This window comes from Carcharodon carcharias, chromosome 18 (assembly GCF_017639515.1).
Source record: "Carcharodon carcharias isolate sCarCar2 chromosome 18, sCarCar2.pri, whole genome shotgun sequence".
Classification (NCBI taxonomy): Eukaryota; Metazoa; Chordata; class Chondrichthyes; order Lamniformes; family Lamnidae; genus Carcharodon; species Carcharodon carcharias.
The window spans coordinates 13798076-13812863 of NC_054484.1; the positions used below are offsets into that span (position 1 = coordinate 13798076).

General features: G+C 42.7%; 1 protein-coding gene across 1 annotated transcript in view; it reads right to left on the reverse strand.

Annotated features, from left to right (window-relative positions):
- Positions 1-14788, reverse strand: part of tmprss15 (transmembrane serine protease 15) — a 149679-nt gene that overhangs the window by 61944 nt on the left and 72947 nt on the right. The window contains exon 13 of the mRNA XM_041211975.1: positions 3909-4018. Coding sequence (XP_041067909.1) covers positions 3909-4018 — 110 coding nt within the window. The remainder of the gene's footprint in view (positions 1-3908; positions 4019-14788) is intronic.

A 14788-nucleotide genomic window follows, 5' to 3' on the forward strand; every position in this document is an offset into this window, starting at 1 on the left:
TCTGCATTCCTTGTATGAGCATTTCCAAGTTTCTTTGAACATCAACACTTACAAGTTTCATATCTTTAAAAAAAATTCTGCTTTTTTATTCTTAGGACCGAAGTGACTAATTTCACACTTCTCTATATTATACTCCATCTGCCATCTTGTTGCCCACTCACTTAACCTGTCTTTTTCCTTTGCAGCCTCTCTGTGTCCTCCTCAGAGCTTAACTTCTCACCTAGCTTGGTATCATTAGCAAGAAACATTACTCTCTGACTCTTCATCTAAGTCATCAATGTAGATTGTAAATAACTGAGGCCCCTGCACCGATCCTTGCGGCGCTCCGCTATTCACTGCCTGTCAACTTGAAAAAGCCCTGTTCATGCCCACTCTCTGCTTTCTATCCATTAACCAATCTTCTACCCATGCTAAAATACAACCCCCAACTCTATGAGCCCCATCTTACGTTATAACCTTTTCTGTGGCATCTTATCCAATGTCTGTTAGAAATCCAGGTATACTACATCTACCTCAATAGTTATATCCTCAAAAAAACTTGAATACATTTTTCAAACAGGATTTCCCCTTGGTAAAGCTAATGTATTCTAATCATACTGTGCTTTACTAAGTGTACTGTTATGACTTCCCTACTAATAGGTTCCAGCATTTTCCCAACAACTGATGTTAGGCTAATCAGCCTGTATTCACTGTTTTCTCTCTCCTTTTCTTGAAAAGTAGTGTAACATTTGAAAACTTACAATCTCATTCCTAAATCTAAGGAATTTTGGAAAATAACAGCTAGCACATCCACTTTCCCTGCAGCTATCTCTTTTAGAACCCTAGGGTATAGGCCATCAGGTCGCAGGGATTTGTTGGACTTTAGTCCCTCAAGTTTCGCAAATACCTTTTCTCTGCTGATACTAATTTCCTCATTTTTTTAGCCACTAGGTTATTGTCTATTTCTGGTATGAAACTTATGTCTTCTACTGTGAAGACAGACGCAAAATATTTGTTCAATGCCTACCAGTTCCTCATTCCCCATGATAATTTCTCGTGTCTCTGCTTCTAAGGAGCCAAAGTTTACTTTAGCTATTCTCTTCCTCTTTATATACTTACAAAACCTCTTACAATCTGTTTTTATATTACTGGCTAGCTTACTCTCATTTCTATTTTTTTCTCTTTTAAAAAATTTTTAGTGGACTTTTGCTGACTTTCAAAACACTCCCAATCCTCAGATTATGCCACTATTATTTTTGCAACATTGTTAACCTCTTCTTTTAATCTAATACTATCCTTAACTTACTAAGTGAACCACAGAAAGGTCTCTCTCACTGAGTTTTTGTTTTTCAACAGAATATATTTTTGTTGAAGATTTTGAATTGTTTCATTAAATGTTTCCTACTGTTCATTAACCTTCATACCTTTTATTCTATTTACCCAATTAATCTTAGTCAGTTGTCTCCTTATACTGACCTAATTGGTATTGTTTAAGTTTAAGATTATCATTTGCGATTGGAATATGTCACTTTCAAACATAACATGAAATTCAATGGTATTATGATCGTTATTTCCCAGGGGATCTTTTACCACAACATTATTAATTAATCCTGCTTCATTGCACAACACTAGATCTACGATAACTGTATCCCTAGCCAGTTCCACAACATATTGTTCCAAGAAACTGTCACAAAAAATATTCTACAAACTCATTTTCTAGACCACTCTAGTCTTCATTTAGACTGAAACAATCAAATTGACAAAAGTCCCCACAATTTTTACGTTGCCTTTGTTAAAAGCTCCAATAATTTCTTGTATAATGCTCTGCCCAATGATACAACTAATGTTAGGGGGCGTATAAACTACTCCCACTAGTAGCTCTCGCTATACCAAATTTCTACCAACATTGACTCAACTTCATGATCTTCTGAAGCCAGGCCCTTTCTCACTAATGTCCTTATATCAGGGCCACCTTTTGCGATTCTGCCTGTCTTTGCTAAATATTATGTACCCTGGAATATTTATTTCCCAACCTTGAGATCCTCGTAGCCGTGGTTCTGTAATGGTGACTACATTGAAACCACTTGCTTCTATTTGTGTCATCAGTTCATCTAACTTACTGTGGATGCTTCGTGATTTCAAAAAAAGAGCTTGTAATTTCAATTTTTTACTTCTGTTCCCTGCATTGTCCTTGTTCGCTGATGTACGCATTTTGTTAAACACTCCGTCCCCTCCTGATCCATTCGCTTTGCTTTACCGACATTGCTATACTTTTCCAAATCATGGACCTTGCTCTTTGGATTTCTAACTCGCCTTTTTTAGAACCCGTCCCCACACCACCACCCCACCCTCCCAACCCCTGTTAGCTTAAAGCCGTGCCCATAGTCCTAGTCATATAATTGTCCAGGACATTAGTCCCAGCCCCAGTTCAAGTGGAGCCTATCCCAATGGAATAGTTCACTTTTCCCTGAGTAGTGATGCCAATGCCCATGAATCAAAACCCTTTCTTCTCACACCACTCTTTGAGCCATGCACTTAATTCTCTAATCTGCTTGACCCTATGCCAATATGCTCATGGCTCAGGTAACAGTCCAGAGATAATTACCTTTGATGTTCTGTGTTTTAATTTGATCACTAACTCCTCAAATTCTCTTAGCAGAACATCATTGCTAGTTCTACCTATGTTGCTGGTTCCCACGTGGATCATGGCAACTGGATCCTCTCTCTCTCCAACTCTAAGTTTCTCTCTAGTCACAAGGAGATGTCCTTCACCCCGACACCGGATGGGCAACACAACCTTCAGAGTTCCTGATCATGGTTGCAGATAACAATATCTATCCCCCTGACTATTACTGTTTCCTATCACTACCACATTCCTCTATGCTCCCCCCACTTGAATGGCCTCCTGCACCATGGTGCCATGGTCACTTCGCTCATCCACCTTGCAGGCCTTATCCTTATCCACACAGATTGCAAGCACCTCGTAGCTGTTGGACAAAGTGAATGGCTGAGGCTCCTCCATCACTATATGCTTGTTTCCCCTTACCTGCCTGACTTGCTGTGTCACCCTTCTGTCCCTGATCATTGGCCAAATCTAAAGATCTACCTAACCTTGTGGGAGTGACTGCTTCCTGGAACAAAGTCTCCATGTGACTTTCCTCCTCCCTGATGCACCACAATGTCTGCAACTCAGACTCCAGCTCAACAACTCTGTGCCGAAGTTGCCTAAGTTGCAAATACTTTTTCCAGCTATCATTCTCCGGGATTGCAGTGCATTCCACAGATTCCCACGTGCTGCAGTCATGGCACACCACCAGCCCTGCCATTTCTGTCCAAATATATTTATTTAATTAGCCAATAGCCAAAATTAGCTAATAATTTACACAGCTAAAGTAATAGAAAGTTGTACTCACCTAGCTTGAAGACAAGGAGGGAAAGTCACTAACCATTGGAGGCTGAAAAATATAGAAAAAGGGGCACCTCTTTCCAACTCTACACAAATTCCCACCTGAACCAAATTTCCAGTTATTCGCTCAATCTACGTCGAGATGCCCCTCTCTCTAGTCGGTTCAAAACATCTCTGTTTATATACAGAGCCTCTGATGATTCACTAGCTAGCTTAGCTTTCTGCTACACTATTTATCACCTAATGGGGACAACTACTTTTAGATGATTAACAGATAACTGCCACTTCAGACAGCTCCCTGTTTAACTAGGCTATAAAATTAATAATGTTTGAAATTAAGAACCTAACTCTTAATCTCAATTTAAACTTAAGGAAAGATTACCAGAGTTTACCACCTGAATCACATTCCCAACTATTCACTCAATCTACGTCTCACTCAGCCGTAGTCTCATGTCCTCGTACATATTTCATCTCACTAAGAAAAAGAAAATAAATTTAAGGTAAGAAGCAGTTGATTGCCTACCAATTAATTCTTTACTGGATCCCGTTCCTTGGTACAGTTTAAGGTAGTCAATCCGTTCCTCAGTTTGGAAATCAGTGAAAGTCACTTTTATGTAAAGGGCTGGTTCAACTCTAGTTGCAAAGACAAGTGAGACATTAGAGGCTCGAATTTTCTCCTAATCTTATCAGCTCCAATTTCCCCCAAACAACATACTTGCCAGGGGAATGTCAAGAGACAATCCCAGATGGATCCAGGGAATTCTGCACCCCCAGCAGGCTCTCCTGTTAGGGCCAAGAGCTTACCAGGTCCTGTACAGTTGCTGTTTTTATATCTTTGAGCACTCTTCTTGGAGAATAATGTGAAGCAACTCCGTTCAAGATAGGAGGGAGAAAGAAAGAGGGAAACTACAGGCCAGTTGGCTTAATATTTATCATAGGGAAAATGTTGGAATCTTTTTTGCACCTGTTGTTTTGATGTGTGCATCGCTGGCTAGGCCAGCATCCATTGCCCATCCCTAATTGCTCTTGAGAAGCGGGTGGTGAGCTGCCTTCTTGAACCGTTGCAGTCCATGTAGCGTAGGTGCAGCCACAGTGCTGTTAGGAAGGGAGTTTCATGATTTTGACCCACAGGGAAGAAATGGTGATATACTTCCAAATCAAGGAGGTGCATGACTTGGAGGGGAACTTGCAGGCGGTGGTGTTCCTGAGCATCTGCTGTCCTTGTCCTTCCAGGTGGTAGACTTTGTGGGTTCGGAAGGTGCTGCCTAAGGAGCCTTGGTGAGTTGCTGCAGTGCATCTTGTAGATGGTGCACACTGCTGTGTCAGTGCTGGAGGAAATGAGAGTTGAAGGTGGTGGATGGGGTGCCAATGTTGTTGGAGCTACACACATCCAGGCAAGTAAGGAATATTCCATCACTCTCCTGACCTGTGCCTTGTAGATGGTGGACAGGCTTTGGGGAGTCAGGAGGTGAGTTACTCGTCGCAGGATTCCTAGCCTCTGACCTGCTCTTGTAGCCACAGTAATTATATGACTAGTCCAATTCAATTTGTGGTCAATGGTAACCCCCAGGACATTGATAGTGGGATTCAGTGATGGTAATGCCCTTGAATATCAGGGGGAGATAGTTAGATCCTTTCTTGTTGGAGATGGTCACTGCCTGACATTTGTGTGGTGTGAAATGTATTTGCCACTTATCTGCCCTAAATCCTGCAACCCCCTTCCTACCACCACATGGACTACAGCAGTCAAGAAGGCAACTCACAACCAAGTTCTCAAGGGCAACTGATTATTAAGGGGGTTATAGCAGAGCACTTAGAAAATCTTGATGCCATCAGGCAGAGTCAACATGGTTTTGTGAAAGAGAAATCATGTTTACTTAATTTATTAGAGTTCTTTGAGGAGTAATAAGCAACGTGGATAGGGGAGACCTTGAGGCTGTGCTGCACTTAGATTTTCAAAAGGCATTTGACAAGGTGCCACATCCAAGGTGACTACACAAAATAAGAGCTCATGGTGTAGGGGGTAACATATTAGCATGGATAGAGGATTTGTTAGACAACAGGAAATAGAAAGTAGGGACACATGGTTCGTTTTTGGCTTGGCAAGATTTAACAAGTGGAATCCCACAAGGATCAGTGCTGGGGCCTCGAATATTTGCAACCTATATTAAAGACTTGGATGACGGGATCGAATGTATGCTTGCTAAATTTGCTGATTACACAAAGATAGGGTAGAAAAGTAAGTTGTGAAGAGGACATAAGGAATCTACAAAGGAATATAGTTAGGTTAAGCGGGTGGGCAAAAAACTGACAGATGGAGTATAATATGGGAAATTGTGAACTTTTCCACTTTGGCAGGAAGAATAGAAAACAGTACATTATTTAAATGGAGAGAGATTGCAAAACTCTGAATGCAGAGGGATCTGGGTGTCCTGATACATGAATTCCAAAATTTAGTATGCAGGCAAAGCAAGTGATTAGGAAGACAAATGGAACATTGTTGTTCATTGCAAGGGGAATGGAATATAAAAATAGGGCTGTTTTGCAATAGTTGTACAAGATGTTGGTGAGACCACTAGGACACTGTGTACAGTTTTGGTCTCCTTATTTAAGAAAGGATTTAATTGCATTAGAAGTAGTTCAGAGAAGGTTCACATGACAGATTCTTGGAATGAGTCATCTTATGAGGGAAGGTTGGACAGGTTGAACCTGTATCCACTGCAGTTTGGAAGAATGAGAGGTAATCTTAGTGAAACATTTTGAATCCTGAGAGGATTTGACAAGGTGGAGGCTGAAAGGATGTTTCCCCTTGTGGGGGAGAATAGAACTAGGGGACACAGTTTACAAATAAGGGGTCTTCCATTTAAGACAGAGATGAGGAGAATATTTTTCTCTCAGAAGGTTATGAGTCTGTGGAACTCTTTTCTCCAGAGAGTGTTGGAGGCTGGGTCATTGAATATTTTTAAGGCTGAGTTAGATAGATCCTTGACTGACGAAGGGGACAAAGGGTGTAGGGGGTTGTAAGGAAAGCGAAGTTGAGGACACAATCAGATCAGCCATGATCTTATTGAATGGTGGAGCAGGCTCAAGGGGCTGAATGGCCTACTCCTGCTCCTAATTTGTATGTTCCTAAGTGGTGCCTAGAAGGAAAAACAGTTCGGACCCATACCTTTATTTCCCAGTTTTTACTTGTGTTCCAAGTGTAAAAGACCAGTTCGGGCCAGTATTCTTAATTCCCAGTTTTTCCCGTTTTTATTTTCCTTCTGGATGGGGGGAATCTCAGGCTGATTAACAGTCTGACAACCCACAACCATCTCTACAGTAGCTAGGGAATGAGGGATTTAAGGGGAAGCTGGGCAAGGATCTGAGAGCGATGGAACTAGAGGGTTACAATGATGGATTCGGATGAGGAAAGATGGGCGGAGGCTTGAGTGGAGCATAAACACTGCATGGACTGGTTGGGCTGAATGGCCTGTCTCTGTGCCATATATTCTGTGTAATCCTATGTAATGGAGGGGGAGGGGCTGTGTTGGGGAAGGGTGGGAGAAGAGAGAAGAGGAGGGCTGCGGAGATGGAGGGGGGAAGGGAAGAAGTGGAGGGGAGAGGAGATTTGGGAAAATGAGGAAGAAGGGGCAGGAAGGGGAGGGTAGATTTCTATGAAGCTGGCAGTGGTCTATGAGTTAATGTTAATATCTGACCTTACAAATTGCCAGTTACCAGAACCAGATGTTGGCACACAATTTTGTTAATGGGAATACGAGACAGCAGACCAATCATGAAATAGATTATAGCATTGCTCATTTTACACTTTGTAAACTGCTGATGAGCTGCTTAATAACTAAATGACTAAATAAAGATTTGGTTAATCTGTATGTGGACAATGCTAAATCTTTCGCCAGTAGCTCAGCATGAGATTCACTCATCAGGCCAAGTAGAACGTATGGCATTCTGGGAGATACAGAGAGACCATTTTGTTTCACCTGGTCGTCTCACATTCATACTCCTGAAATCGGAGCCCAACTCTGATTGGTCATATTCCTGGCGGTTTGAACACATGACCTCCCACCTTCAAACCATCTCATCCACTCAAAACACTCTTTCCCCCAGTCTTCAATGCTTTCACATCTGATAAACTGTTTGATGAAAATGAGAGGAAATCATTTTTGCCCTTCCACAATTTTCTCCTCCCGTGTTTGGCTCACAGTAGTGTCCAGGAGATTAGTTTTTAATTTCTGGAGTCTAGAGGACAATCCTTGAGCGTTGGCTACCGTCGCCTGGAAACAATGGACATGCTCTTTCCTTTAAAGGTCTGGTAGGTACTTCCACCTGTGATCCAACTTGCTTCTTCTGGGGAAGGGTTATTGACCATGCGTGCATGCACACGTAGACACACACACACACACACACACACACAGGTTTTCCATGCTGAGGTTCCTATTGCCAATAGGGAATCTCCTTATGGTCCAGTGGAAAATGGCACACACTTCAGCAACACAAGAGCCAGGAGCAGCATTAAAGGGGAAGATGAGTAAGCAGGCCGAGATTTTAGATTTTTGTTTTATTAGGATTTGGCTTGCTTGCTCAAGTTGACTATTTTAGAGGCTTTTTACAATATATGTATTCCACAATAGGCTCACAAGGTCAAGTTGCTGTTGTTGTAAGATGTGTGTAGCTTGATAGGTCTCATGAAGAGGTTTTGAGTCTTGTGTAGTTTAAAGTGTTCATGAACTGCTCATAACTACGTACATACATAAAAGTATAGGAGCTAAATCCATGCTTGTTTCGATGTTTCGGTCCAGTACGAGGGTGGCTTCTAGACGTGGGTCATGTGTTTCTTTACATCTTGGTGTGGGCAGTCCTGTATCCAGTCACTCATTAACCCTTTCCTAACACTTATACTGCAGCCATTTTATACTATCACCTTATCTAAAGGAAGCCATTTGTGATTTGAACATCTGCTGCCAAACCATGCAAAATTTCAGTACACTGGTACCACCATTGTAAAGTAGCAGCCAGCCAGCAACAGAAGATTGTATTAGAAGGAGTGCCTCAATTTATTGAAGAATAAGTAATTAGTAATCAGGTAGTGTTGATTCTATCTATTTCTGTATTTTCTACTAACATCCCTTTACGAGAATTACTTTCTGGGGCTAACAGTACTTTTTTTTATTCATTCATGTGGTGAGGACATCTCTGTCAGTACTTATTGCCCATCCCTACTGCCCTGTTCAGAGGGAACTTAAGAGTCAACCACATTGCTGTGGGTCTGGAGTCACATGTAGGCCAGACCAGGTAAGGACAGCAGACTCCCTTCCCTAAAGGACATTAGTGAACCAGATGGGTTTTTACAACAATCAACAATGGTTTCATGGTCAACATCAGACTGGTTGAATTCAAATCTCACCATCTGCCGTGGTGGGATTTGAACCTGGGTCCCCAGAGCGTTATTCTGGGACCTTGGAATAATAGTCCAGCGACAATACTACTATGCACCACCTCCCTGACAAGCTGTGAAAGTGTGGGAAGTGAAGCTATCCTTGACTAATCTGTTAACGCCTTTAATGAATAAAGATCCTGTCCAGTTTAAGATAAAGACTGCATCTCAAAATTGTCCATTGTCTTATGTTTAAGGCAAGGTGTGCAGATCCAATGAAATTAACCTCTACAACATTATGAGCCAACTGACTATTAACAACAATTTTGAATTGAGGTGGGGGTGATGCCAAAATTAGGCATAAAAGAGGGTTCCAGGAAACATCTTGTCTGTGATTACCAAGTAAAGGGAAACCAATTATCTTGTGTTTTCTCGGAGACAGAGGTAGAATCCCTGTCGAAAGGCTGTAAGAACAGAGAGTGTAACACTAGACCTAGGGAAAGAGGCAGAATTCTTGTCGGAGTGGACCTGGATAGTGCTGTTTCTTTCTGAGACAGAGGCAGAATTCCTTTTGGTGAGAAGGGTGAGGTTGTTTTCTGCTTCTTCTGGGCTGGCCATCCACTTGATATCATGAACCCGTTATTGTGTAAGTATAATAATTTTCATAACATTTTTCTGGTTTGTTGTGATGTAGGATTTTGGGGATAAGTATAGTTCAATCTGTCTGTGTGTGATTTAATTACATTGTGTAGTCAAGCACACTGCAGGTTTAAATCATGAAAAGAAGCTTGGTGCTGATGAGTAACATGGATGCTGCCTTAGCATGTAAGGTGTGAAGGGAATTTGTATTTTTAGATCAATGAAGAGATCTTTTACAACGAGCCAGATAAGCAAGGTTAAGGAATGTGTTTATTTTTGCCAAAGGTTACTGACAATAGTGGCAACATGAAAGTTTTTTATATTATGAGGAAGATACAGTTTCAAAAACATATGGAACAATAGAATTTACGTATTAAAAGAGAGAAATATATGTAAAGGAGAATGAAGGATTTTGTGTGAGAGGGTCATGTAAGATCTAACAGGAGTGTGTGAAATAGCCTTAAAGAAGCCTCCAGCATTTGTGCATAAGTCTGCTATACAATGAAATTGAAGCTGGATAAAAGCCATTTGGAATTCCACTCTCTCGGGTATTGTGTTAACTTGCTGAGCTTGTTTTAAATCTAAAATCTATGTCGACCGTTGCCTTACAGTGAGTGTAACAGGGGGTCAGATTAATTAGGAATTTTAGGAGTTGTTATAGTATTATTGTAGTCTTATGTATGTGCTTTCTATCTTTTATTTTGTTAATAACTATTTTAATTTTTTTTTAAAAACTTCTAAAAGTCTTGGTGGACTTATTACCTCTGAATTCAGTGCACGCATCTCTGTAATAAATACAAATTGCAAAACCGTTGTGATAGCGTGACCAAGTTACCCTCGTGCACTTGGTGGACATATCATTTGCCATGTCATAACACCATAGTGTATTGTCGATAAGTACGCCTTTTTGTTCTTTTGCTACTTAAGTTAATTAATAAGCGTACTGTTGTTTTATTCTATCCTTTATTCAATAAATTTTGGCACTATTTGCTAATTCAATACCTTGAGGTGGGATTTTCCCAACTGAGATTAAGCCCTATGGTGGGGGCGGGGATGGGGAGTGTTTCCCACCACGGAGGCTGTCTGGAATTTGTGTTGTATCATGTGACCCTGACTTCATTAATTATGCAGTTGGGGGTTTCCCAACGTATCGCGCGGCGAGATGGGCTAGATGGTGTACTAACAAGGCCAATAGAGATGACAAGAAGAGCACAGGGACCTCCAGTGCCAAAGCTTAGTGACCCATCCCTGGTGTCTTCCTCAAAAAAGTGGAGGACAGGAGGGACGTCCTGTACCCAGCTGGTGGGAGGAGGAGGCCGAGCAGTGAGACCAACCCTGCATGGGAGTAGGTCATCACCGCAGTCAGTGCTCGGGGCCTCCAACAAAGGTCAGACCTCCAATGCCAGAAGAGGAGGAATTACCTCATCCACCCCACCAGGATAAGCGAGCCCTCAGCTACTCACACTAGCCAAGATGAATGGTACAGGGGACATGGGCCTCATTGGCAATGCCATAAGGTCATGTCTCATGCCCCACTGCAGTCCATCCCCTCTGCAGGTGGAGAGGCTACAGTCTTCCCTCACCTTTCCACACAGAGAGCTCACAATGCTGCCTGGAAGGGGGATGGGAGGAAGTGGCCGGAGGGGGTGGGGGTTGTTGGGGAGAAGGGGTTCAGGCATTGAGGGCACCAGCAAGCTCTGTAAATCAAACGCCTCTCTGAGCCTTATCCTTGCATGTGGATGGGCTTGCCACTCTGGAGGGTGTTGGCCCAGAGTCCTTCTGGACAACCTGCAGTGCATCAATCACATGCCACACAATCCAGTGGGGTATCTCTAAGCCTAGAAGCACGAGAAAGGAACGTGAAATAGCTATGTACAAATGGATGTACAATTCCTCTCGACACCATCTTGTCTGTTCTCTTGGAGCAGGAGAAGTTAAGCCATAACCAGTGAGAGAGGGAGAAGGTGGGAGGGGGTCGGCCACACTTGAAGGAAGTGATAGAATTTGAGGAACAGGCAGCCCATCTGACAGGGATGGAGTGGAACCGGGGCATTGGGGATGAAGAGACTGGATTCCAGTCTCCACCCAGTAAGGATCCATGCATGGAATAGAAATCTCAGGGCTGAGGCTGTCTCCATGTTGGAGGCAGCTCAAGCTGTCACTCACTCTCTCCTCTCTCAATTACAGGTGCCACCAGGAAGAGGGCAAGGACGAAGTTACAAGGAGTTCTGTGCAGCTTCAACACAAGCCCAAGCACGTTTAGCAATGAGGACAGAAGAGCAACGTGCCACTGTAAAGGCGTCACACCAGACATCTGCACCATCCTCCAGCCCAGAGACACACATTTCGATGGGTCTTAGCACTAATGTAGAAAGGGTCTCACACTCTGGTGGTCACCACATGGAAATGTGTCTGCAGCAGGAGGAGGTAGGGCCAGCCAAGCTCATTGGCACTTGGAGGAGCACAGGGGAAGAGGCAACTGCTAGGTTCGAGTTCGATGGTGGGCCTCTGGAATCGGAATTCCAAATGATGTTGGAGAGGCAGCAAAAGACAGGGGAACATCAAGCAGAGGTGCCGGAGGCCCTTAACAGGGTGGAACGCAAGGTGGAGGAGGCTGTCTGCCTGCTGGCTGATGAAGTGGTGCTGATCTGTGCACACATCGAGGTCTCCATGGGGAGGTTGGCGGACTCCATGGAGATCCTAGTCCAGCAGAATCTGCTGGAGATGTGCGCTCTACCGCACACCACTGCAGTAGCCAAGGGGGAGTTTCGGCAGCGGCTATGAGAGAGGGGGACAGGGCACTGAGAGCAAACACTTCTTGGATGCTGCTGTGCAGAGAGGATCCACATGGTTGTTGCTGCACCCACCCTGTGCTGAGTTTGGTGTTCCAGGGTCCGGTTGCCGAGCCGGGGGCCTCCATCTTCTCTGCAGAGCTTCATAAGCTGCCCCAGGCCTTCTGGTTATTTTTTCTGTCGCTCTGTTTTTATTTATAGATTTTAACAACTTCCCACAACAGATGTTAGCCAAACTTATTTATAATTTCTTGTTTTTCTCTCTCTCACCTTTCTTAAACAATATTTGTAATTTTCCAAAGTTCCTGATAAGTGTGAATTTTGGAAGAATATGGTTAAAACATCCGCAACTTCCTTATCTACTTGCTTTAAAGGCTTACTCTTATCTTCTAATATAATTATATTTTTTTTTGTGTTAATCTTGATGTCCCTCACAAGTTTCTTTTTGCATTTCTTTTAGCAAAACTTGCCTTTTTTCATCTTCCTTTACTGCTCTTTCTATCTCTCCCTGGATTTATATTACTGTTTGCCATTTTGAATGTTCTATCCTCTGATTTTTATTATCGCTCACATCTTTTATCAAGCATGGCTGTTTTAGTTGCTAAGTGGAGCTCTTGTCCCTTAGAGGCATCTACTGGTCCTGTATTAATCTAAAGTCTTTTTGAAGTCTTCCCACTATTCATCTGTGGTTTCACTCAATAACAGTTTTTCCCAGTTTGCATCATCAGCCTTTGTCTCATCTTGTTAAAGTTAGTCTTACTAAAGCCTAGAATCTTTGCATCTGTTTGTTCTCATTTAGGAGCAGGTTGCAAATCAACATCTATTAATATGTGTATGAAGGACACACATGGAGATGAAATTAAGTGCTCTGTGCCTCAACCTGTCCCATCTCATCTATGTCAGCATAAGTGACCCATTCAACAGAAATACCTAACATTGTGTATAATTGTACAAGAAATGGAGGCTGTCAGAGGAGTTGTGTTGGTTGATGTTGGCTGTGTGTGTGTGTGTGTGTGTGTGTGTGTGTATGTGTGTGTGACATCAGTCACATATTCTGTGATTTGTATCTTATGTTATATCACTGTATCCTTGTGCATTAAATGTATAACAATCAAATGGATAAGTATTTTGAAAGTACTCCTAATGTACCATCTGCTCTCTTAATAAAACAAATAGAAGCAAATTTATAATGCAGGCAGTGAGGGATGGGAAGCAAAGCAATGATGATATTTTACAGGAAGCAGTAGAACCAAGTATCCACCTGAATTTATGCTGGTATATAAAAATACATGGAAAGACCAGAACTCGGATGAGGTATATTGAGCAAATATTGGGCTTTGAACAGGCACATGGCTGGTATCTGAAATGGTGCACATCCCTCTTCGCCTTAATGTAGCTACGTTCTTAAAGTGGACTCGACATATAAGAAGCAATTTCAATGGCTTCCCACCCTCTGCATCCAAATTAAATGGATGAGCAGGAAGGGGCTAAGATAGAGGCAGTGTCCTCCACTCCTCATCTCATTGGCTGTAAGTTTAACATCTGTCTTTCAGGGGTGGTGTTTTCTCTGGACTCCAAATATTCCAATACTTTTCTGGCTAGCCTCCCATCTTCCACCCTCTGTGAACTTCAGCTCATCCAAATCTTTGCAACCTATAGCTCAACTTGCACCAAATCCCTTTCACTCAACACCCTGGTGCTTGGTGACCTAATTGGGTCAAAATTAAAAATTCTCATCCTTATTCTCAAATACTTCTACGGCCTCACTGCCACCCTCCCCCACCCCTCTCTGTAACCTCCTATAGCCCTACAGGTCTCCGAGAGCTCTGCACTGCACTACTTCTGGCCTCTTGAGTCCGCACCAATAGTGGTCATGCCTTTATAGCTCAGCCCGCAGGTCTCAGAATTCCATCGCTAAACCTCTCTGCCTCTCCACTTCTCTTCCCGCCTTTAAGATGGTTCTTAAAAACAGCCTATTTGATCAAGCTTTAGGGCACCTGTCCTAATATTCCCTTATCTGGCTTGAGTTAAATTTCATCTGGTATTGAAGCAGCTTGGGACAGTTAATCTGTAAAATGCTCCATTTTCTGTCACTTTAACCATAACAATCACTATTTTCATCACTATCGTTATAAGCCTTATAAACGCATTGCAGGAAACCATTTGGAACAATGGGAACACATTTTATGTAACCCAGGAGGAAGGTACTGGCTTGGCTACCACCAGGATGGTAACGGATGAACCAGATGGGGCAAGTTTTAAGACAGAGATGAGGAGAATTTTTTTTGTTTCTCTCAGACGGTCGTGAGTCTTTGGAACTCTCTTCCTCAAAAGGCGGTGGAGGCAGAATCTTTGAATATTTTAAGGCTGAGGTAGATAGATTCTTGATTAGCAAAGGGGTGAAAGGTTACCGGGGGATAGGCAGGAGTATGGAGTTGAGGTTACAATCAGATCGGCCATGACCTTATTGAATGATGGGGACAGGCCCGAGGGGCCGAGTGGCCTACTGCTGCTCCTAACTCTTATGTTCATGTGTTCATAATGTTATTGCTTGTCCAGCAATCACTAGGTTTCCTTTGTGACTGTGGTATTCTCCCT